Raw genomic sequence first — 26,897 nt, 5'->3', positions numbered from 1 at the left:
GACAATTGTCCGCGACTGCCTATTTATTTTTGTAACCATATTCAGCAGAAACCCTTGGTACAGGGACCCTCTATCCGCAACCCGAGGACGCGTTCGGTGGCAAAACGTCGTTCGGGCGTCTCTAGAACTCATCGTTTGGCTCGACTTGCACTCACTAGATCCAAATGATAGAAATGATAGAAAAGCACACGTCGTCAAAATAAACACAGACTTTCGTATACTTAACGCCTCAAGTAATTTTATCACCTTACGTAAATTTATTATGTCCCACGCCGATCGAATAGTTTCCATTATCGGACGCAGTAATTTCACAGTCGATTGCAAATAGAAAAACCTTCATTTTTTTTTACATTGTCACCTGAAGTGAAATCACATTAGATTGCAAATAATTACTGTAGTATCGTAAATTAATAAGGTTATATATTGTAATTTGAAAATAAACTGCACGTATAATTACTTGCTGATTGCAAATATCACCAAAGCTTTTTTTACAGTGCAGAAACAATTGTCGAGAATATAAAGTTCCTGTATATGCGGCACTTCTCATTCTCGACAATTGATTATATTTCCCTAGGAGCATATAGAGGATCGAAATTAAGGTTAATGACGTAAGGTTGACAGAGGTGGTAACAAAGCACTCTTAGTGCCGAATTGTACCTTTGCATGTTGGTTATTCCTGCATGAGTTGTGAAATCTAGATAGTATGTGTGTTAGATGCTCGGGGTGTGCATAGCATGCCCTGCATACTATCATCCGGAATGTCTTGGCTTAAAATGTAGCGACGGTATGTAAAGGTGAAAATGACACCGTATTCACATGCCCAAATGAAACCCTTCGTGCCCGACTTCAATCCAGATGATTTAAGGAAAGCAAAAGTTAGTTCATTCGACATTGACTGATCCTTCACATTTCAGTGGAAGATGCCGTGCATCCGCTTATCGACGAGCTGTTCACGGAAGTTTTTCTCCTGTGCTTTCTTAATCCGGGCTTTCAGGAGTCAGTACTCGAGATAGATAAGATTTTATGCATTTTTCTCACCCTTGATACTGAAGTTAAGTCTGAGTGTTTCAGCAGCCTCTTCAGCTGCTTGGTACAGAAACGCCGAGAATAATCCTGTTGTGAAGACATTCAAGATTAAATGTTCCGCGACCACCTTGACCTCTCCAAATGAATAGAGTACTGCCGGGACGGCAAGCATGTTCGTTGCAGATACTCTGTTCCTCGCCGAAAGTTCGGAAGACCAAATGTACCGAATGAGACGTTTGTATCTGTTTCGGAGAGTATCCTTGATAGATGTCACATCCTGAATGCGGCTTTGTGGCACGCCCAGGTATGTATAACTCTCTCTAGCACAAAGGTGTCATATAGCGCTTCTATCGACGAGCTCAGTATCTTCAGGGATGCCTTTAAATTTTCCACGCTTCAAATAAACCTTGGCGCATTTGTCTAACCCAAGTTCCATTCCTATTTTATTAATCTTTCGACAATCCCTAGAGCTAGATGTAGTTGCTCTTTATTTTTAGCATATATCTTAAGATAATTCATGTAAAAGACATGAGTGACCTTGTACGTTCGATTTGCAGGTTTGCTGCAAAAGTGCCCCTGGAAATGACGAAGTGATAGAGATAGTGGCAATAATGTGAAGCGAAAGAAAAGTGGGCTCATGGTGTAGCCCTGAAGGACATCTCTCTGAAAGATGGCCTTGATAATGGTCACACGATGTTTTTCAGATGAGATAAGAAATCTGATTTTCCAAAGCGGCATCAGTCTATCTATTAACCTCACGATTTGCGGATGAACCTTTAAGCTTTTCAAAAGAGATAAGTCTATGAGAAGTCAAATCGAAAGCTTTCCGGTAATCAATCCAGGCCATTGGTAGGTCACGCTGGTAGGATGCTGAATCTTTGTAGACACATCTAGTGAGTGAGTAGGTTCTCCTGACATCCTGCTACGACTTTCTTTGAGCCGCGTTGTATATACATTTCTTGCCACACACGTCCGATTGTCCGAACAATCCTATTATGTAGGATAGCTGTGAATATCTTATACATTATGTTCAGACAAGTGATTGACCTGTAATTCTTCGGGTCGGCTAACATTGAAGGTACTTCGGGTGTCCCTCGCCGATTTGATTCTCCCTGATATATGTTGTAGTACTCGAAAAACTAAGCGACACGTATTTTTTTTATCTGTGGAAAAATACTTTAAGCGGGCGAAACAGCCCCCTAAAATATAGGGATCTCAAGTTTCGATTGCATAGTTTTGTGTATAAAAACCAAATTGATTTCGATCAAACCTACTGGAAAAGTTTCCTCGTGATGAAAGATCAATGATTTTCTCAAAAAAAAAAATTACGTCGGAGTAAACCACCGCTACATATTTTTAAATGTGCTGGAAATTGTTAAATTCATCAGAGAAAAATAATATATATATTGCACTTTAGACGAAAATGAAGTTGGTTTGCGACAACGAAAAATAAAAAAATTTAATTATTGGAGGCAGCTACCCCTAAAATCTTTTTATTTTGTGTGTCTATGCTAAAAAATACTTTACACACACGAAGAAAATTAAGAAGATAGTTTTATAACGAAGGATGTAAAATAAAGTCCATCGAATATAAATAAAAAATTACACAGGGGTAAACCACCCCCACGTATTTTCAAATACGTTGAAAGTTGCTGAATTAATAGGAAAAAAATGTTTAAAAAAATATATTTTGCGTTTGAGACAAAAATAAATTTGACGTATTTCGCCAACAAAATTTTAAAAAATTATTGGGGGTAGCTACCCCTAAATATTTTTTATTGGATTTCTGTGATAATATATACTTTCCGTGTACAAAGACAATTGAGAACATGTGTATACCGCCGGAAGTAAAATAAATTGCATCCAAAATGAATACAAAAATTACGTGGGTGTAAACCACCTTCTTATTATGCATAGAATTGCAAAATGTATTTCAACTCGGGCCAAAAAATCCAAAGATACGTGTTGCACACAAAAAAGAGATTAAAGATATTTATGTATCTTTAATAAAAAGAGAGCATCGAAGAGTGTAACCAGCCCTAAATGGTTTCACATTATCAACCTTTAAAATTAAATCTTGTGCGCAGTATTTTCAAAGTTTGCGATCTGCTGTAAATGAATCACTTTTTTCGCAGAATAAAATTTATCACAGCATATGCAATAATAGAATAGCTGACAACGAATATTGAATCTTTTATGTCGTTCCTGTTGGAATAATTAAAAAATTTAAAACTTTATGAAATTATATATTATCATCTTTACAATCTTTAGCATTGTTAGCAATTTTTAGCACATTTATAAATATGTAGGGGTGGTTAACTTCCTTTCATTTTTTCTTTTTTAAGAAAATTACGCTATTCGTCTTTCATCACGAAGAAACTTTTCCAGTAGGTTTGATCGAAATCGAGTTGGTTTTTATACACAAAACTGTACAATCGACACTTAAGACCTCTATTTTTGAGGGGCTGTCTCACCTCTTTAAAGTATTTTTTCGCAGATACAAAAAATACATTTCGCTTAGTTTTTCGAGTACTAAAACATATATCAGGGAGAATCAAATCAGCGAGGGACACCTGGAGTACCTTCCTTGTAAGTTGCCCATTTTCAGCAGGAGCACTGTGCGCCCTTCCACCACCCACTCCGTAATTAGCTCTTCCGACTTTAAATATGATGTGAAAATACGTTATGAGGGCATCACGCAGCTTCTTGAAGCCATTTATGTTCTTTGAGACTTCGTCCAGTCTATGCTGCACTTCGTAGATTTCTGTCCAAAATACTTCGACCTCCTCTGGTTTGTTTTTTCTGTCCCATCTCTCTCTACGCTCTAGACTTCTCTTAGCATCAGATAGAATCCGAATTCTCTCAACAATATGCTGTCTGATTGTTATAAAGATAACATGTGATAAAGATAATCTCATAAAGATGAGGTTCATAGCGTCTCAACTTCGCATTAAAAAAACTATTAACTGCGGGAAAATTAAATTTTAAAGAGATGTTCTTTATTGACTTTTACTACAAAATAAATGGTTTTGAAAAATTATGTGTCAGTCCCAAGATCTGAGTTGTCAAAGCGGATCATACCGTTTTTGCAAAGGTAAATGGCATGCAGTGTAGAGCCTTGGGAATTGATTCTAGAACAAAAAGTGTACGACATTTTTTGTTTATTTTTGAGCCCTCTATAGAATGATTAGTTTTTTATGCAATTAATTGATGAAAACAATCGATTTTATTAACTATTTATAGGAGAAGGTCCCTGTTGCGGCCAATTAAATTAATATAACTTATAATTAGCATAGCTTGACTCACTGTAATTTAAAGTTTTGGTAATGTTCGTAATTTCCCGTAGCCTATCGGCATTTTTTTCAATCAACCTGAAAATTCTCAAAAACGGATCAATCATTCGGGCTAAAAATGTATTTACTCATACAATTTTTCATTACCTACCTTCTCCTACATACTTTTTGATATTATATGAAATGCAAGTCGAGATATATTGATTTGAAAAAAATGTTGGTTTTTAGGTTATAAAAATAAATTAATTTGACATGAACTACAAATTTTAATGTGAAAATCAAGAAAAATTAAAGCTCTTTTGAATACATTTACAGTCTATAGTGGTGCGTTTATTTAAAAACGAAGAAAATAGGACTTGTAAGATTCAAATCGGTCGGAGCGTTGGCGAGAAATGGTGAGCGACACACACACACACACCCCCTTTCTAAAATACTATAATTCTACTTCAACAACCTCAAAACATGTTTCCATGATGTTTTTTCGGAATCCAAAAAATGTATTATCACTAAGCTTCTTCTATGAGAAAGCTATAAGTCAAAACCTTTTTGAGAATATAAGTTAAATAGCCATAATTTAATGAAGGTAAAGACCTCATATTTTTAAAATTATATATGAATGTTTACAAGAAGTAGAAATTAAAAAAAAACATTGAGTAAAAATTAATTAAATTGATTTTTTTGTGATAATTATTTTGGTTTAAGGAACGTTTATAACGCATTTTTACGATTGGTCGATACAATTAAATAGAAATTCGCCATGTAGTAACATTTTGCTATAAAAATGACTGCAGCGGATCAAATGTGCAAGCTCAAAATGTTTATTCTTAAAATTAATGAATTTTACCTTCAAAAATTTAGACGCAAGTATTTATATATTTTGCCGCAAATTGAATTTGATAACAATATAACAATTAAAAATTAAAACCAATCAATTTTGTTTATGCTGGAAGTATATAATTATTGTAATCTATGTTTGCAACTGATCACGTACTGATACTGGTACGCGATAAGTTGCGTAGTTTCAGGACATCCGAAGTTATATTAACAATCGGCTTACATTTTGCATTGCGAACAATCTAAATATTACTTCATTCAATCAGCTGGCGTTCCTTGATTGATCCGATAGTGTTCTATATCTGCAACTATCTCAATACAGCATTATCGTAACTTTGACCGTGCATCATCCTTAACTCTTGCTCTTTATTGTATGAACGATGTGTATTGCTTTAGTTATTTACGTGCACCATTTAAATTTGAGAGGCCGCGAGATTGGGTATTTAAATAATGATTGTTTAATGTTTCCCACCGTTTTCGCATGATTAGAATCACAGCTGATCGTTGTTTAAACGAAGCACGTCTAGTATTTTGAATCGTAAAAGTTCGATCTTACCGATGCACTGTGATTCAGACTTCGTTACGTAACCGATACAAAAGTGGAACAGTGTATGTCTCGATGCTTTACAACAGCTGATATTATTCTGATGAAGAAGATTCCTATCCACTCGGTGTTGAAACTTTGTGGAATAATTTTTATGTTGATGTTTTGTTTGAAAAACATATCTTGGAGGAGGCTCATAGAAGACAAATCCAGTAGATCGATATTTTATCTTGAGGCGGTCTTTCTTTGGATAAATGGGCTGGTAATTATCTACTACTATTAATTATACCAAATGAGCGCAACGAACTTGTTCTATCGGATTCAGAGCAGATGGAGTCTTTTCGAGTATTGGGATTATCGTGGAATCCAGTCTCTGATTTTTCCCAATACGCGTAGCTATTTCCACGACTGAAAAGAATATTAAGAGAACCATTGTATCAACTATTGCAAGAATGTACGATCCATCTTTGTATTCCGCGTTGGATGCAAGTTTGTCCAACTCAATGTAAATATCAGATTCACGGGTCTTCAGATATATCTCGCTTGACTTACGCAGCTTCCGTTTATCTTAAAATTGTATATCTTGATAGAAAGTGTGTCACTTTCATGGTGGGAAAGTCAAAGTCGTACCATTAGAGTCAATTTCTATACCAAAATTGAAATTGTGTGTAGCTGTACTTCTCGCAAAGTGAATACAATATATTCTCTAAGCCCTAAAATGGAAATCATTTCCAATTTATGCCTAGTCAAATTCTTTAGATGTATTTGGGTGGTTCCAAAAAACTCCTTCACGATGGCCCACCTTTGCCGACAAGCGCGTAAGTGAAATCATCACTCGTATTCCTAATGTTTTATGGAGACACGTCCCATCTTTAGATAATCCTGATGATTGTTGAACAAGAGGATTATCACCCTCATAATCGCCAACACGCCCCCTCTGGTGCGCAGGCCCTATGTGGTTACTACTTCCTGTTGAAAAATAGCCACACAGTAATATTGAACCAAATCCTGAAAATGAGATTTCCGAACAACCGTTAATATCGCTGTCATGGTTGCGAAAATCATGAAAAATAAGAATCTTAAGGGATTTAGTCAACATCTTCCAAAAATGTATACATTCTATAACTAGGAAATGTATTCCTAATTGTATTTCTTGTGCAGGAAATTGAGCTGCAATCCTGATTCAGTTGATGTGAAATTTACCTTCCCGTACGGGAACGCCATCGCGACCATTTCCTCATTTTGGCGTTGACTATGCTGGGCCTGGTGACGTTCTTAGATTCAGAGGCAGAAGAAGTAAATCCTACAAGGCCTATATAAGCATTTTGTCTGCTTTGCAACTAGCGGCACTCACTTTGGAGGTCTCTGGGAAACACATTAGGTTAGACAAATTTGCATCTAACGCGGAGTACAAAGATTTTGAAGTGCAACCAGGTTAGAACAATAATCACGCCATGTTTCAAGGTCAAAACATCATGAACCTAAAAATTACTTCGAAAAATTTCAGCACCGAGTGGATAAGAATCTTCTTCCTCAGAAGCGAGCTGCTGCAAAACTCTAAGAGGAAGAAATGGGGCAGTCGAAGTTCCATAAGTCTCCATTAATATACGATGTTGAATAAGAGGCTCCTGTACATTGCTACGGGAAAGTTTTCGCTGCCAGGCAACGTCAACGAGGGTCCATTAAGATTTGTCCATACATTTTAGAAATGTCAGCACACATCGCGATTATGTATATACGCCATTTCAATAAGATAAAATAAACAGTAATTCAATTTGAAGTTTGGGACTGATTAGAATGTGAGAATTCAAGGATATTCCATTGCTAGTGAGAGCCGATGCGTCTAAAACAACTCTTACCCGTGTTGCTGTAGACGATTCTTTCATTATTGTATGATGAGAAATTTAAACAAATTGTATATTCTTTCATAAATGTTAAATATAACTCTATGTTTAAGTTGTGCCAACGATTTATTTTCGTAATTATAAAGCCGTTTAGCAGTTCTGGAATCTAACCATCCTATATTTACAGAAGGTCCATCTTTAAATGGAATTACCTGAATGAGTTTCTCAAAAATTATTCTAACATGCTTTACTGAATTTTTACTCGAGTGAACCCGGTTCTACAGCATAGCCATGGACTAAGTCAAGTTACTGATGAGATTAGAATGTTATAAGTTAATTCAAATAATTTAATACGATGCTTGAAACCTTCTGTGATGATGCTGTAGGTATACAATTACGAGCGGCCACGAGCGTTGGAGGTGACAACAGTCACCTCTGGATGCTTTCTTAGAGCTATCATCTGCCACTCAACGGGTTTTTAGTCACTCACTTCCTGACGGTCAAGAAAGTTTCTTACAATGCGACAGGTGTTTAATAAAACCGCCTTCTCAGCTGCTGGCCATACCCTACTGACTCATAAATGTTCCAGATGTTCCGTGCATCTTTCGTGCATATTGCCTGTAGCCGAAATCACAATGGGATGAATAGATGCATGATTCACATTCCTCCATGTGGTCTTTACTTCATGTCGTAATTCGTTATACTTGTGGATCTTGGTTGTATAGGTTTACTGCAAATTTCGGTTAAGCGGGCAAGCAATGTCGATGATGTAGAATCTTCCACCTTATTTTCTCTCGCATCACAATATCAGGTCGATTGGCCCGGATGTAATGATCCATTTGGATCCACTTTATGAGCCTGATGGAGTACGCGAGGACAGGGATGGAGTATGTCTTGATTTCCCTTATTTTGTTTGCCGACTTGAGAAAACTCTTCATTATCAATCTGTCTCGTATTGAAGGCAGTCGTTAGGCTTGTCTTAACTATCGCATGTTGAATACCCTTAGGTTCAAGAACACCCAGATATTTGTATGATTCTTCTGCAGCCGTTGCCCCGATGTCATTTTCGAACTCCTTCTCTAACTCTGCGGTCCCTAATTCTCCTCTGATTAAATGCACTGTTCTACATTTATCTACTCCGAACTCCATGTGGATATCTTTGGAAAACGGCTTTGTGTCATCGATCACCTGCTGCAGTTTCTGGGCTGAACTAGCGTACAGCTTCAGGTCATCCGTGTAAAGAAGATGGGTCACTTGATGACCATCCTCATAATCATCAATTCTGAACCCATAAGACATGATGTTTAATGTTTTTCTCAATGGATTCAACGCTAAAAAAAACCATAGGGTGCTGACGGTGTCTCCTTGAAACATACCCGTCGTAAAGCGTATTGATTTAGTTATCCTTGGTTGTCCATGATCAAAATACTTGATTCTTGTACCCCAGAGCCTCATCACATGGCATAGAAAATCAATAATTCGTGGGCAGATTTTGCTAAGTTTTAAGTTCCTTTGATGCTTACGAGCTTGATTTATGGCAACATTGTCTATAGTGACTAGATCTTTACAGCCACGCGAGTTTTTACAACATCCTTTTTGTTCTTCTGTAAGAATGTCATTCTCGTCGCAAAGAGAATATGCCTTATCTGCAATAATAGCTGTAAGACATTTATAAATTGTTGGAAGACAGGCTATCGGTCGAAAGTCAGATGGATACTGAGCGTCTGGTTTTTTGGTAACATATACGTTTTACCCTGGAGCATAAAGCCTGGCATCAGATCTGGGTGTTCAATGATCTTCTGAAAACACCTTGCCAACGCAAGATGCACACTCGCCAGGTACTTGTACCAGAAGTTGTGCCCCATGTTCGGATCTGGAGCTTTCCAATTACTTCCCCTTTTCAAGACTGCTGAAACATCTAAAGATGTCATGTTTGTCAGTTGCATTTCAGGGCTATTGCTTGCCCTCGCTTCCTCCGATTTGAACCACGCAGTGTCCACATTGCATCTGTTCATTCTTCCCTAAACACCCGACCAGTAGATAATCATATTGCCCAATTGAGGGACTTCAGTGCCTTGCTGGTTATTTGGCTTTACACTCAGTTCACGATAGAACCTTCTCTCATCTGTCTGAAAGTTTTGATTTTGTTGCCTTCGTGCACTACTTTTCTTGTACCCACGCAGTCTGACAGTAACAACATCAATTCTCTGTCGATGAGTCTAAAATTTCATCAAATATTGCTGGTGTTAATGTCTCAATGTGCCGAGGGTTGGATGATTTTAGTAACATGGTTTATCAGATTTCTGGTTCTATTTCCTTTTTTACATTCAGTTAATCTACCCAATTTGCACCTTACTTTGCTGACATCCATATCCAACCTGATCTTCAATGGTGGATCTCGATCCCTTGCAGAAACAAAAACTTCATTTGCAGGCCTGTTTTCCGGCCCAACGTTATAACGGTCGCCATAGCTGCATCTTTAGTAATATCCGGATGTGGTTCTAATGGATGCTGTTCCACTTCCATTTGGATAGCAGCTACTTCAACAGCCGATAGCAGTCTGTTTACAGTTCTTAAGCGTTTTTGATCTGCCGGATTCTGCTCATTTATTTTTGTGGCTAGCTCTGGGTATTTAAGTAAGAAGAGTCTATGATGCTCTCTCCTCACACTTTGCCCACATTTCTCTGCTAAAATGTAAAGGCGCATAACATTTCTGTTCATATGGTATGTTCATTTTCGTCGCTATTTTGGTTGCTGAAACTCTGCTTCTGCCTCTGGTTGTTAAAGGCCATCCACCTCTGGAGGATGTAGTGGTTTTGGATCATCAATAGTTTGAGGAAGAACTTCAATTGCTCCTGCTTGACTATTTTGACGCGGTTTGATACTGAACATCAGTTCATTGCCGTCGTTTTTCCACGCCAAATCAACCTATTGTTTAATCTCTATTGCTAGGTCTTCTGTAACATGTAAATTTTTCCTGATGTCCTTCACCTCAGCGATAAGATCACATAGTGCGACTTTTTGTATATTAGGATACTTCGCAGCAAATTTCGTTCTTAAATTGTATCCTTTTCCATTTTCGTTTCAAACTTCGCACTTTCGTAATAGAGACGCCCCAATTCCTCTTTTATTTTGGTATCCCAATTGATGCTCTCCCACGGTATTTCTGTCGAAGTGCCTATCTGCAAATAGCTAACGCTAGCCAAAGCATCCTCAGCAGGCAAAGTTGATGTTTCACTGCTTACCGTTTGTCGCAGATGTTCTTTCTGGCCAGCTGTTTGATTAGTGAGATCTGCCTGACGATCTCGCAGCTCACCATCACCACCGTCCCGCATGCTGTGGCCCCCAGCTGTGGCTTTAGGGGCGCCACGACGATCCTCGGGAAGCGACAAGCGTTTCAAAATCTTTAATATATTCTCCATTTTTCATTTATGGATTTTGGTGTTCTACTTAGTCCCTCTCCTATTCGTTATCAGACTATTTCGCATAGGAAACCCTGTCAGTAGCAATGCTATCGCCAACATAGCCGTCGAAGTCATGAGAGGAAAGCTCAAGCCCTACCGCGACATCAACGCGGAATACCTTCTGTATTATTATTATTTTTATTATTATATTATTATTATTATTATTATACCATTAATCCATTTCCCTTTCGGGATAGGCGTGACTGACTCGGTGGGGGAGGGAGTAATGTGAGGAAGGCATATAAAATTTTTAGATTGATCCAGAATTCTCATGATATTTATTTAAATAACACGTTCATTCCCCAAACTGCTCCGCCCCAGGTTACGGATCAAACTCTCTAGCAATGACCCCAAACGAAGATCCACACAGAGTCGTAATGTGAGGTTCCCCAATTGGGTCCGTTAGTATCCAAGGTCTTTTGTTCCAGGAGTCATTCACTCTACTGACACTCTTTTTATTAACTAATTGTCTTCATATTTTTTCTGCCCTGACATACTTCTCTAGCTTCTTTTATGTCTATGCATTTTTTCATGCAGACTCGCATGTTTCTGTGACTTTTTACGTCTCTTCTAACTAGGGTCTCACTCAAGCATTCTAACCATTCTTTCCGCGGTCTGCCTCAGTGCACACTGCCATTTACTTTACTTAGATACACTTGTTGCGATAGTCGTTCATTTGGCATTCTTTCAACATGCCCGAACCATCTTAAACGATTTCTTTCTCATGTGTCTACTAACGTCTCTTCTGCACCACATTCTTTGAGAATTATTTCGTTACTCACTTTGTCCATCAAAGTTTTCCCGCATATCATGTGCAAGAATCTCATGACAATTACATTAACTTTACTCGTATCTTTTTCTTGACTGGTCCATGTCGCGCTACCTTATAATACAGTCGGTATAAATATAGAGATATGTATTGCCATTTCAGCCTTATTTGATATATTTTTACTTCTTATAAGAGGCCCTGCTCTAACAATAACCTTCTTACCTTCGTTTATGCGTCTATCTAACTCCTCATCCTCTTCCCGTCCATAGTAAATAAGCTACCAAGGTATGCGAACTTATCAACTTGTTCAATTCTCTCATCATTTAATATAATATTGAATAGTGTTTTCTCACTCGTTCCTTCGAACACCATAGTTTTTTTTTGAGTTAATTTTGAGGCCCATGTTCTCTATGCTTGCATTCAGTTTATTTAACATTCTTTGCAAGTCTTCGATTGACCCTTCCATAATAACCTTATCATCTGCAAACGCTAACACACGTACCCTTAATGTTTCGAGACCCACACCCTCTTCGTCGAAAAGAGCCATTTTAAAACACTGGTCCATAAATAATATAAATAACCACGAAGATATAACGCATCCTTGTCTAACTCCATGAATAATATCGAAATAGTTACTCAAATTCCCATTCACCCTTACACTCTTTTTGCTATCCGTATATATTATTTTTATAACTTGTATATTGTATATATATATATGATATATATCATGTTATAATATTTGAAAATAACCCTTTAAAATTTTTTTTTAATGAATTGAAATTCCTTTAAATTATAAAAATAAATTGAAAATTCCTTGACATCTTTAAAAACATCCTCAAATATTTAAAATCTTTTGAAATTTTTTTAAACTCTTGAAAATTCCTTGAACTTTTAAAAATACCCTGAAATGTTTCAAATCTTTTAAAATCTCATACTAAATTGTTGAAATCAATTCCAAATTCCTTGGAATCTATTAGAATATCCTAAAATATATCAAATCCTTCAAAATCTCATATTAAATTACTGTAATCAATTGAAAATTCCTTGGAATCCTTTAAAATTCGCTCAAATTTTTCAAATCCTTCAAAATCTTTTGAAATACCTAGAACTTGTTTTTAAGATTTGAAAAGTACTTTGGAATTTTTGAAAATAACCCATCTAAAATTGTTTTATTTTTTTGAAATTCCTTCAGATTATAAAGACGAATTGAAAATTCCTTGACATCTTTTAAAACATCCTCATATATTTTAAATCTTTCAAAATATCTTAAAATTTTGTAAAGCTTCAGATGGAAATTTAGAAAGGAGAAAAATGTCAACACGTTAGATATTGAAATGTTTGTAGATTAGTTAAACTATTAAATTAAAGTCTTACGAGAAGTTATTCGAGTTGAAATTTAACTATTTCTAAAACGATTTTTGTATATAATTATAAAATTATATACACACACACACATATATATATATATATTTTTTGTTTTTGAAAATCATACTTTTGAATTTCGAATGTTTTCAATTTATTTATAATTTTCATTATTTATTTATTCAAGATTTTTCTGTTTTCGAAATTTTAATCTGCAGCATTAAGAAGTTTCAAGAGATTTCAAAAGATTTTAAATATATGAGGATGTTCTAAAAGATGTCAAGGAATTTTCAATTTGTTTTTGTAATCTAAAGGAATTTCAAAAAATTAAAACCAGTTTAGAAGGGTTATTTTCAAAAATTCGAAAGTACTTTTCAAATCCTTAAAAAAAGTTCTAGGTATTTCAAAAAATTTGGAAGGTTTTGAAATATTTGAAAGTATTTTAAAACGTTCCAAGGAATTTTCAATTAATTACAGTAATTTAATATGAGATTTTAAAGGATTTGAAATATTTAAGGGTATTTTCAGAATTGCAAGGAATTTTCAAGAAGCATTGCTTACGGGTAATTCGACGCGCTCAGGGATGTCTGCCTCGTGAGTTTGACAAGGGGCGATGAGAATGCCGCGAAAATACACACCCAGCTAACACTGAATGTCACTACCATTTTTTTCTAAAATAAAATATAAATATTATACGTCAAAACCGGCTCCATAAAAAATAGAATATTATTTAGATGAGGAATGTAAAAAAAACAGACAAAAATATTCAACCGTGCATGATCAAATTTCGTAGAAACAGTATGAATTCGTTTTAGTGACCCAGACTGCCAGTTCGAACTGAAGCAGGAATTACACAGCCGCACGCAGTGAATAGAAGAGCCCGTTGCGGATTATTTAACATGCATTCGTACCCTTATTAACCGACTCTTGCCTCCCCACTCGAAACAAGAACAAATAAATTACGTGCACTGTAACATGTTATTGAAATTAACTCATTATCCACCGTAGTTAAATAATTAATTGCGACCATCCGGAACAATTAGCCATTCGCATTAAAAATTCTTTACGGACTTTTTTTTACGGACAAAGGACTTTCAGACCCTCATCTTCATCAGAACAATCACTTTTACCTGGCTTAGCTTACATTAAACCTGAAATAACCGTTTTATCGTATGCCCACCGACATTAATTCCCTGGAAGCCTCCGACGAATACTCTGGTGAAATTTTAGTAAATGAAGTAAATTATAATACCTCTTCTAATGCTAGAAATATTACAAAAGTATGGTCCCTACCCGCGAACAACTTTCGGTTATGAATACATCTTGGTATCGCAAGATCTTTTGACCAAATGGGTGATTTTTGTGTACTACGACGGGCTACCGATCCCAAAATCCGCAACACTTTTAAGGAACTCATACTTAAGCGCTGGGGAACCTAAAAAATTCAACTCACCGATAATGAAACTGAATTCATAAATTCCACCCTACGTGACTTAGCTCGGTAGTACAACATCTACCATGCCACCAACCCACCCTATCATGCCTAATACAATCCAGACGATGACACATTGAAATAAACGAATTAATTAATTAATTAAAGGATTAAATAATTAAATAAAGATTTCAATTTAAACAAATTAATTAATAAGCTTTAGTTTTTGTTCATTTTTTATATTTTTACGAAAGAATTGCCAAAAATAAGGAGATCATTTCAGTTCAAGATAAAATGTTCCATATTTTTTGTAAAAACACATCGTTTTTATTTAATTGTTTATATTTACAGGAAAGAATGTTTTCAATAAAGGTATAGCTTCATTAAAAAAAAAGTTCGATATTGTTGATTAAAAAAAAGTGCTTGATTCATTTTTTACATTTCAAAGGAAGATTATGTAAAATAATTATATCTTTTCATTTTAGGAGAAATTGTTCGATATTTTTGATTAAAATATATGGTTCTTATTTAATTTTTTTACACTTCTACGAAAAACTGGTTTTAAATAAAGATATATTGCAGTTTAAGATAAAATGTTAAATATTTTTTATTAAAATACAGAGCTTTTTTTAATAAAATATATAGTTCTTATTTAATTAATTTAGATTTATTATACAAAAAGTTATCACTTTAAATTTTCTGTTATTCCTTCAAAACCAACAAATACTATCATATTAATTATTACAAAAGTTCTAAATTATTTTGTAGTTTTAAGTTAATAATATTCTAGGTTAAGCAGCTAATAGTATTAATGTAAATTTTGCATTTAAAGAAGTTCAAATTTGTAGGTGTGTGAACTAAGCTCTTGGTTATGATCAATGAAAGTTAGTTCAATGTTTGCATACGTCCTTATAAATGGGGTGTAGAAGCAAACGAAACGTTAGTTTGTGACAGTTATTGTCAACGCGACAACTTAAAAGAATGGGTTATTCTTTAAAGGGATTTTTTACACAATCGTAACAATTCTGTGTGACATATTTTGTTTGGTTAAGAATAATTTTTTCCAAATAAAACCCATCTTGAATCATTTAAATTTAGATTCCATTATTAATCGGGGTGTAACACGAATTAAGCGAGGACCATCCAATGATGACAAATACTGCAAAAAGGAATCGTCTATCTTCTATTTCTCGAAATCCCCATGAAACAGAACGACGATATTGATTTGTCATATTTTATGCTTACCTGTAAGATGTACCACTTATATCTCACATTTGATCCAAACAAAAATAAATAACCATTAATTTCCAATTATTACATAAACAACAATAATATTATTACCATAAAATGAAACAATCAATTACTAAAAATGTTAATATTTTCGAATAAGAATTAAGACCACTTCCCGAACAATCACTCTATCCTCTGAAAACGTTTGTCGATCCCCTAAAATTTCTTGTTTAAAAAATGTCTCTTGCGGATACCGTGTTCGGTTTTTACAACAAGATTTTTTCTCGGGATGAATGTTTTCCAGGCTTTTACATTTTCTTTACCTTCTGGTAAATTAAAGAAATTAAATTTGTTGACGATAATTTGGAGTATAATTTGTAATATATAAAATCGTATGCTACTGACAAAAATATTAATGAAATTACTTTTTCACTAATCTTTCCTTCTATTGTCATATAAACATAGGCTGGAAAGACTCCCAGTGCCATCTGCACCTCACTCTTTACTTGATCGTACTGGTGAACTGACGCTGATGCAGGGGACTGTTAAAAACTATGTTAATAATTTCCATTGAGCATAACCATAGAACATTGGACCAATTCCTTTCATAATTCCGATTTGGTTTTAACACCATTATCCACTTCTCTATCAAAACCACCCCCGCTTTTATAAATTGTGGCTGACATCCTAAACCTGTAGATACCAGCCTATGTGCTAGGTTGACCTATGGCGATGCCTGACTTTAGTGCTAGGGGCTTTAAAAAATTTCCACCAGATTCTGGGTGTAGCAAGAGAAAAGCCGTTCTTTTTTGGAATTTGGATCGTTTTGGTACGCTCTTTTAGTCTGGGATTTACTGTAGCATTCGAACGATGAGTATAAAGATGCTGTTTTTGGGGAGATAGATCTCGATCCACCGGAACTGGGAGTCTTGTCATTGAGGATTTATGTTCACTCCTGACACATGAGGTACATCAGGCGGATACTGCAATAGGGACGGATAACCGTAGTTAAATGGATATCCTGTAGGTAAGAATATTGAATGAGATATCTTTGAGATGGATTCGGATAAGGTGTATTAGGACAAGTTGAGTACTGAATCCTGGCAGCGAATAATATAGACTTCGACGCTGACTTCTCGTAATTCCGGACATTCACGAGCTTCTCCATTTGCTTAGAGTAAGGACTAGGTGACCTTGACCTTGGCCTTCTCCGCATACTTTTGGCGTTTCTCCACGCGCATTGCATTCCCATATGCTCACACGCCTCACAAATGCCCTTCAGATTTCGAGTGTCGATAAAGGTGAACATTTCAGAGGAAAGTCTTCGTATGTATGAATCTCGAGCACAGTCCGATAGTCTTTATCATCATAGCCGTGTTGTTTTCCCTGGCGGTGTATTTTTCTTGCAGAGTCTTTCACTCCACTAAGAAGACTTAAAGTACAGTCATAATGGTCACTTAAGCGGTCCTTTTGTTTCATCCGAAGGTTGACTATGGCCTCGAAATACCAATGGTACTTCTTAATTGGGACATACCGTTTTTTTCAGATGAGTTAAGAGCTCGGTTAATAGATTCAATTGTTGTTCTCGGATACTTTCATGCGCAATTCCCTTTACCTTGCTCAACACTATGATTAATTATTTTACATTACTAACTAGGCGGAATTTATTTATTGAAATTGCCACAATTTCAAGATTTTAAATTAGGTAGTCACGTTTTACCCCCAAGGAAAAACTTCATTTAATACCTGGTTTCATGGTGACCCTCGGGATGATTTAACCCTTGGACTGAGGTGCGAAACTTCAAAAATGTTACGTTCACTTAAAATATCCCCTGTCGTTCCGTTTGCACAAAGGAGGGTTTTCATCTGGTTGTGTAGAGTTCAGACGACCACACAGAAGGATAGCACACATTTACAATGTCGCTTTTCTACAATTCACGGTGCGACACGTGCGAGAAAAAAGCGGACGGAGCGAGGAAACATCCAGCAAGGTAAGAGAACTGGTCGACTAATTTAGTACAAAATTTGGTATGGTTTATTGCTAATATTGTATTGGGCTATGCGTATCTACCGTGGGAATGAAGACCGGACGTGATTTACGTGATTACGAAATGTTGACTGAAAAATGTTAAAGAACATAAAACCACTTTCCAGGCCAGCTAAGGATAATTTTATTCTGAAGATTTTACGTCTTAAAAATGGATATCTTTCTTGTACAATTATCGATAGGTGAAAACTCAATAATTTAAAATCGGCATCCTTGATATTATTAGGATCGAACAAATTTATCATTATTTCGAATCCCTTATTTCCTGATAGGATGAAATAAGGATTGTTATCAATTATCATACAATAAAATAATTTATATATATATATATATATGTGTGTGTGTGTGTGTATATATATATAATTAAGATAAAAACGTTAGGTAAATTTTGAATGTGTTCGATTTCTTTACCAAATTCTGATTAAATTGGGACAGATATTTTATTAATTAATCTATATGAATGGTTTCATTATTGAAGATATTTAATAATAAATTGTCCCTTTTGTAAAATAATTGAGTTAAATTTCTAAAGAGTTTGCTATCAGGGAATCGAACTTACTTGTTCCTAGTTATTAACATTTTTCAGTCGCGTTGAGACACGAAATTATTCGGATGCTAGGAAGGCTAGACTAGTCTCTATGCGGGGAAGGAGGCTGAGACGCGCCTCTGCTCATTAACACTGTACTTGGTTTGGCATGGTCATTATCTTGCGACACTAATGTGTTTGTTTCGTCTCCCTCTCTCTCTTTCCTAAGACCACCAGTCTTATGAATGCTAGTGTATTACCAAGGGAGGTATAAACACGTTGGCCATGGCCATGAAATCTATCAATTGTGTAGGTTGTGGGGACAAGCAATTAAAAATTATATAATGCAAAACCGGACAGTTTTCGTATCATTCTCTGCGTGTTTGTGCACGGTAGGCCGGAAGGGAAAAATAGTTTGACGGAGCTGCCAAATAAAGGTTCTCGATACATATGTTCGTTTTCACTTCAATTAACAGAAAATCGTCGTCCAGAAATTGGATTTGCCCTGTTTGAATTTGTGCTTAAAAAACGTTTATTTTAAATCTAAAGTGCTTATTTTTCATTAAAAATATCATGCTTTTACAATCTATATACACCATGTTATGTCAATTAAATTATATTTTGTGCCTATGAATAGTTGAAAATTGCTGTATTTCATATAATATTTTATTGTGTCACTTACATTAACTGTTAATAAACAGATTTGTTAGAAAAGGGCATGGGGGGGTAAGTATGCAAAAATTGCCCCCGCACGTATCAAGTTCATATTACAACTACAGATGGACATCTGTGTGACTTAACATTTCTCCATTTTTAGGGAAGTGGGGGAGGGGGAAAGTAAAAACGAAAGTCATTTTTCTCGAAAACTACTGAACCGATTTGGCTGATCGAAATATATGTAATAGTCATCCAAAAGACTAGTTAGAAACAAAAAATTTGAAATTTTAAATCAAAATCCTATCAGTAATTTTCGATCGACCTGTAACTTTATAGACTTTCAGGTAATGTTTTGCGCTATACGCAATACTACTAAAAAAAAATGTTTCAAAATTTTTAAAGATTTTTTAACACCTATTTTTCATTTTTAAAATTAAAAAAAAATTCTAACTAGTCTTATGGGTGACTATAAAATATTTCGTTCATCAAAATCGGTTGAGTAGTTTTCGAGAATAATGACTTTTTATTTTACTTTCCCCCTCCATAACTCCACTAAAAACATAATTTTTGAGTTATCCTTTGGAGGAATGTTATTGGAAACATATTTTTTTTATTTTATCATTACATATTTCATTACAGTTAGTATACATTTTCCTTTTTGAATGTATTTTATATATTTAAAACTTATTTGAACTAAATACTGGTTATTTTGTAGTATCAATGTACGTGCATGTACGTCTTGTACTGCAAACATCGGCCTCGTACGTCAAAGCCGTAGTTTGCTGAGTCGTAAAAGAATATAAAATTTCAACTGCCCACCCTCACAGTACTCGCCGTAACAATGATACTTTGAAAGGTCCCCTTCCAACTCCTGAGCATATCATGTATTTTGTGAATGACTCCTAACGGGTTTTTAAAGAGGTTTATTTTCATGGTCTGATACTTAAATTTTTTTTAATACTTTGAGTGTTATGATTTCTAAAAACAGAAGCTATACTTTAAACCTTACCCTGTATAATTATAGCTTTAAAAAACAAATTTTACTTATTATTTACCAAGAATTATTATAATTATTTTGAAAATGATCAAAGTAATTTCACATTCTTAGGTCAGTTCGGGGGTTCAGACTTATTCAGAAATAGTTTAATTAAATAATCACAGGCATTACTGTCACTCAAAATGATGATTTGTCGCCGGCGAGTTATGCGGATTATGTTTTTACGCAACTTATTGTACGTGGTGGTAGGTGCGGTATCTGGTGCTAACGTAACAGCGTCTGGGGTAAACTGTGAAAACGGAAGGTACCGAAAATGGTGTACTCCGTAATAAGATGGAGGGTCATCCACTAGGAGATGCAGGTGTAGGTAGCCGTTATAGTTCAGAAGATACTAGCCGCACCTTGGCGTTAGGAAAACTCGATTTCGTAATCGACAGTGGAAGGGGGCTCTCTAGGCATGAGGGGGTTGTCCAAGGCAACTGGGGGTAATATTCATCGATCGCGATCCCTAGTAGAACAGTTAGCTCGGGGGAGAGTTAATGTCTGATCGTTCGCTTCGGGTACTCATTTGCGGGGGGTATTCCGAAATTTTCAATGTAAATGTTCGTTGGTATCCGTCTTACAGAACTATCCAACCTTGTAGTAGAGGTCAACCCCTGAAGGGAGAGGAACCACGAAGTATTGCCGGGATTGGGTATAAAACGAAGATCGGTTGGGATGCTGCTATGAAGGTGACATGCAAACTTTGGAAGGTGGGTGTCCAAGAATATGGTAGGCGAGGTAAGGTAAAAAAACTTGCGTTTACTTCAGAAGCTTTGAGCAAATATTATTTGCCAAATATTATTCATAGCTATCAATATTATTTATAACCATGAATATAATTTAGCAGACATCAATACTTTAAACAAAGATTCTGCTTTTTTATTATAAATATGTTCTATCTATACCAAGAAGTGAAGAAAAGATTTTTTTTCATTTCTTAATATAGGTGTTTCTTTAATTTAAATAAACTTTCATTAATTAAAATCAAATTTATTTACTTCAAATTTTTGAAGCTAAACTTCTTATGGCGCACTAAGAGCAAAAATACTTTCAGATGGAGAGCAAAATGGATCTTGAGATTGGTAGTGTAAGATGACATGTCACACTCACTTCCTCTATCTGGTTCAAGCAGGCAGCAATCTTGAAAAAAGGAGTTCAATGAAATTAATCCAATTCGTGGAATTCACGGAGATCATGGAAGTCACGAAACGCATGGGAAATTCAACTTAAAGATTCTTTCGAAGTTTCATTTCTACCATGCCTATAATGTTTTCTCTATACTTTGTTCACGATTGTAGGAAATTTGCTATATAAAATCATTACATGATCTCATATAGTACACAAAAATATCGGATCTGCACAAATAAACTGCAGATATCAAAGAATTGTGAATTCCCTTAATATCATTATAGTAAAGAAAAATTTTTAATTGTCATTAGGGCCGACAATATTAGTTTTTGTTCTGTTCCTTATTGACAAGTCGGCGAATTAGTCCAGGGCGAAACATAAAAAATGCAATTTCTATTTTATGTACATTTTTTTCAAATTAATTGCAGACCAAAAATAAATACAATCGTTTTTTATGCCAATTAAAAAATCTTATTTTCAATTACGATACTTGGGTAAATAAAATCAATTGAAATTTGATTGAAATCCCTTGATACCTTTGGAAATTATTAGATCCAATTATTTAAAAATTTTTAAACCCATTAAAATCTTTGAACTGCAATAAAAATGGAGAAATCCTTTGAAATCCTTTTCCCTTTTTTAATTTAGGATGGTTTTAATCGAGAAAAAACTTCCGGGTCTTTGCCCGTTTCGCAGAAATTTTTCATGGTTCACCTGATTGTTGAAGTAACTAAATTTGCCTCCATTCCACTCAATAAAAATGTTAAAAAGAAGAAGTTAGCTTATTCCAATTCAGAAAAATAATAATCAAAACTTTCTCACTTCCAATTCGATTAAAAATGTTGATAAAAAAAGAATCTAACAGTTTAAAAAACTTGAAAACCAACATTTCCTCCCTTCCAACCAAATTTCGAAAAATAAAAAAAGAACCTTTTCTAATTCATAAACCAACAACGTCAATTTAAGATTTTTACCGCGCGCCGGTACGGCGATGCGTTTATCCAATGTACCCACAAGCATTGTTCTCCTTGGGTCCTATCTAGACGCAAAGGCAAACGTATCCACGCATTTGCGTTTGCATTTGAGCATGAATAGGCCTTATGAGCGCTCAGTGACTAGCAGGATGCGCGTGTCTCATCTCACCCATAAGCCTGGCTCATTCCGCTCCAAATTACAATTTTTATTAAAACTTAAATATGAGCGGTTTTTATTCAATAAATTTTTATAAATGAATTAATACATTAAATTTCGATGAAAAAAATACGAAAAAGCTTAGTTTGAAAATATTATATTATTTTAAAACATTTCTTTCCGTTTTCAAATACCACAAAATAACAAGATTCAAGCGTTAAAATTTTGTTCGTTTTGATTTTTTATCTTTTTATTTTTTAATTTTGAGATACTTAATATCATATTTCCCCGTATGTTCATCTCGCCCCGGTCTCCCCTGAACCTACTTTTTTTGCTGCTTATAAACTGTTTATATATAGGTAATCAATGAATTTTCAAAGTTTACAATTTGCTCAAAAACTGATTTTTTGCCCAAAATATGTAAGGTGGTTAATTCCATGTCAAGTGACAATAAGAATTTTCGTGTTGTAATGGGATTTGGCTGTAACTCAGTATATTCAGTTCGTTCACAGTGAAGAGCCCCCCCCCCCCCCAAGAAAACATTTTCGAAATATTGAAAAAACAATGTGGACACATGGGACTCGAAATATCGCATAAAAAATAAATATTCAGCATGGCGTATCCATTATGGCAAATAAATCTTTTTAAAATTATCCGAGTTGTATAAAACTCACGCTTTTTAAAGTTTTTTTGAGTCCGAAAATTCAAATATTACATACAGAATTACAAATAAAAATGACGGATTCAAAATGGCAACCAGGATTTTTTAAAATGATTTTTAATGCAATATTTAAACGCTTTGACTGAAAAAATCTGAAAAAATATGTGTTCATATCAATCACATAATTTATAAAAATTTTGCTAGCAATTTTGAATCCGTCATTTTGAATTCCTATACAGTATTTTTTGACTAATTTTTTGAATCTACTAAGAATAAATCCCATTCCAATACGAAAATTCTTGCTATCAATTGACTTGGAATCCACAGATAAAGAAGATTTAGTTAGAACTAAATTGCAAGCGCTAGATTGACCTTGAGCTACCTCCAAATATTTTTTTTTGCTGAACCAAATAAGAGATAATTTTCTTACTGAAAGAGAAAATTGTTAGAAAAGCGAAATTAAATTTAAAAATAGAGTATGCTAAAAAAACACCCAAATACAAATATTTTTGTAATAATACCATTACGCCAAAAATTACTGTACAACGATATCGTACACTATCATAATTTAGTGATAGTGAAATTAATATCAAGCTTTAAAAATGTTAAATGATTGTATCGTGTAAGATTAAAAAAAAACCAACCTTTGAGTCTCCTCCTTAAGTCCCATCGTTCCAAGTAACGATTCTGTGACGATCTTATCAACCTGTGTGGATTCTAGTGTAGCATTCTTTACTAGATACTTGGCTGGAGTTCCAGACTGCGCTGTAGATCCCATTACTACTTTGACTTTGAGATCCTGCTTTTTCCAACTCTCACCAACATGCTCTTGGAGAATTGATCCATCCAATACAAGCCACTCGTGTCGCTTTTTTGAAGTCACCGCCTCCTTTGGTTCCGGAAGCTCTACGTTTTCACCTTGCCAGCTAACAGGCACCGCGTCCATTAACTCTTCGGCGCTTTTACTCCTTAAACAAGCCGAGTCACTACAGCGTGTCAAATTCAGAAATAAATCATTCATTTGCTCTGATTTACTAAGCTCATCGCCAGGAAAAATAGCGCTACCACTGGAAATCCAAGCTCTAGCGAAGAGGTCATTTGCTTTTCGAGCACCAATTAGAGTCGTAACGAGAGTACCGCCAGCTCGATGTCCCCAAATCGTTACATTGCTTTTATCACCACCGAAATGATGAATGTTATTCTGAATCCACTTTAAAGCGACAATAATGTCGGAAAGCCCGTAGTTCCCAGAGGTCGGTGGATGCGTCGTTCTCGATAGAGGCTCCACAGCAAGAAATCCAAAGACACCCATTCTGAAAAACATTTTTTTTTTAGCCAAATAATAGCTTAATTTCAGAGACTGAATCAGGTGGGTGAATCTGGAAGTACCACTTTGCCCCAAAAACGTGTACCCCATGCCATAATTAAGGGCTTATATAGGGCTCATTTAATAACCGGAAGCCAAATAGTTGGGTCGGCCGTTTAAAAAAATGCACAGTTCTACTAGCTTTACGCAAAGCTAGCAGTGCCATGTTAGAAATATTTGCTATAATCATTTTTTTCTTTCACAGGAATTGAGGGCTCATTAAGGGCTCTTTCATGACCTTCGGTACAATTTTTCCAACTCGGCCTCTCTCACATAAGAAGTATCATAAATAATAAATAGGCACTAATCATTAAAGTGAGTTTGAAATATTTTCCTGTCCGAGAACATGAAAAACATTTCCAAATACCACCCCTAACACTCCAAAACCACCCCGTAAAGGAATGCGACAGGAAACTGAGAATAAAGTATAGTCTCAAACCGTGTCCAACCATTGTATGCCCTATGCCGGAAGTAAGGACTCATTTAGCACTCATTTAATACCCAAAAACTGTGATAGGGGTTGGTTTTTCAAAATTGCCCCAGAAATCATGGAAGAGCCCTAAATGAGCCCTCTATTCATGTGATTATTAAATTATCCCTTATTTCTGGCATAGAACTTACACAGTTTGGGCACAATACTCAGTTCAATCATTCTTTTCTGGGGTGATTTATGTGTTAGGGGTCGTTTTTAGACAATTTTTTTATGTTTTCGGACAACTAAAAAATATTCCAAACTGGTGCAATACTTTAGCTTGCAGTTTATCAATAATTTTGGGTAAGAAAGGGTTTTTCAATGTTAAGGGATGGTGTTCGAAAATTGAAAATAAATTTGAAAAAATTGAAATTGGTTTTGAAATTGAGCCCTTAATTTCTGTGATAGAAAAAAAGTTGATATAATAAATATTTATACCATGATACGGCGAACTTTACGTAAAGCTGGAAGTACCATACGTTTAAAAAAGATGCAGCAGCGAAAATGTAGCTTTTGGTTATTAAATGAACCCTTCATTCTAGCAAAGGGCATACAATATTTGGGCACGGTCCTAGAAAATCAAAAACTGCTAATATACATCATTCTCATTTTAATGAAGCATTCCTATATGAGGTGGTTCTCGAGTATTAGGGGTGGTTTTTAGAAAAACATTTCATATTTTCAGTCGGCTAGAAAATATTTCAAAATGATGCATCGGTTCACATGACGTTGATGCATATATGAACTTAAAATTTTGCGTTCTTTCGATTAGCGGTGTCAAAAATAGGGATTTCCATTTGATAAATATAAGTTGACCTTCAAATAAACTTGAAGGTCAACGCCAAGGTCAGCTTCAAGGTCACCATTCAGATCCTCGCCCAAAACCCTGAAACTTTTGCCTGAAACATTTATCTGAAAAACGCATATTTTATCTGTAAGGGGGAGGGGGGATCCAATACTTTTTAAATATATATAATTAAAAATTTGTCATAAGGACAACCGCAGGATTTTGCCGGGAGCGGGTGCTAGTCTGAAAAATTGCACGCGCTTCCAGCGAAATCGCGGTAAAATTTCAGCCATAACCACGTCTCACAACCGTGAGATAGGTGCTTACAGTCTGTAAAGGAATCAATACGACGATCCAGCATAGCCTCGTGCACCCTAAGAACACGGAGTGACCCAAGGACAACCGCCTTCTGCATTTTCCCCGCAAGTGTTCTAGCATATTGTTGACACGCAGGGATGCTTTTTAGGCTATTAGCAAGTGAAAGCTTGGCACCTCCAAGAGCGCCGATAATAAGGATGATCAGCTTAACAGAATATTCCGGGTACAATCGTTGCAACTCCCTTATAAGGTCTCGATACCTCTCTTTCTTTTCATTCTCCTTGGCTATGATGTTTTTGTCAGCTAGTGCCGAAAATTCGACAACGAACATGGTTCGTTTCTCGAAGTCAAGAAGAACCATGTCAGGCCTCTAGTGAGCAACAGAAACAATTGTCGAGAATATAAAGTTCCAGTATATGCGGCACACTTCCCATTCTCGACAATTGACTTAATTTCCCTAGGAGGAGTGATATTAAAGTGAATGCCGTAGGAGTGACAGAGATGGTAATAAAGCACTCTTAGTGCCGCATTGTGCCTTTGAATGTAGGTCGTTCCCGCGTGTGTTGGACAACTAGATAGTATGTGAGCTAAATGCTCGGAGTGTGCATGGCACGCCCTGCAGCTATCATCAGGAATGTTTTGGCTCAAAATGTGGCGACGGTATGTTAAGGTAGAAATTGCACAGTCTTGGCATGCAAAAATGAAACCCTCTGTACCAGACTTCAATCCGGGCGATTTAAGGAAAGCAAACGTTAGCTCACAAGACATTGACTGATCCTTCACATTTCTGTGGAAGATACCGTGCATCCTCTTATCAAGGAGCTGTTCGCGAAAGTTTTTCTCTTGTGCATTCTTAATCTGGGCATTCAGGAGTGAGTATTCGAGATAGATTAGATTTGATGCATTTTGCTCACCCCTAATACTGAAGTCAAGTCCGACTGTTTCAGCAGCCTCCTCCGCTGCTTTG

General features: G+C 35.7%; 1 protein-coding gene across 3 annotated transcripts in view; it reads right to left on the bottom strand.

Annotated features, from left to right (window-relative positions):
- Positions 1-26,897, bottom strand: part of LOC117173963 (neurotactin) — a 236,832-nt gene that overhangs the window by 18,267 nt on the left and 191,668 nt on the right. For 2 of the 3 annotated variants that reach the window (XM_033362612.1, XM_033362614.1), the window contains one exon: positions 23,632-24,300. In XM_033362612.1, the coding sequence (XP_033218503.1) occupies positions 23,632-24,300 (669 nt within the window). Of the gene's footprint in view, positions 1-21,096; positions 21,208-23,631; positions 24,301-26,897 lie in introns of those variants that run through there. The other variant, XM_033362615.1, reaches the window with a different exon arrangement.

The sequence above is a fragment of the Belonocnema kinseyi genome, chromosome 5 (assembly GCF_010883055.1).
Source record: "Belonocnema kinseyi isolate 2016_QV_RU_SX_M_011 chromosome 5, B_treatae_v1, whole genome shotgun sequence".
In the NCBI taxonomy this organism is placed as follows: domain Eukaryota; kingdom Metazoa; phylum Arthropoda; class Insecta; order Hymenoptera; family Cynipidae; genus Belonocnema; species Belonocnema kinseyi.
The sequence above is the reverse complement of the archived record's forward strand: the minus strand, read 5'-3'. Positions and strand labels throughout refer to the sequence as shown.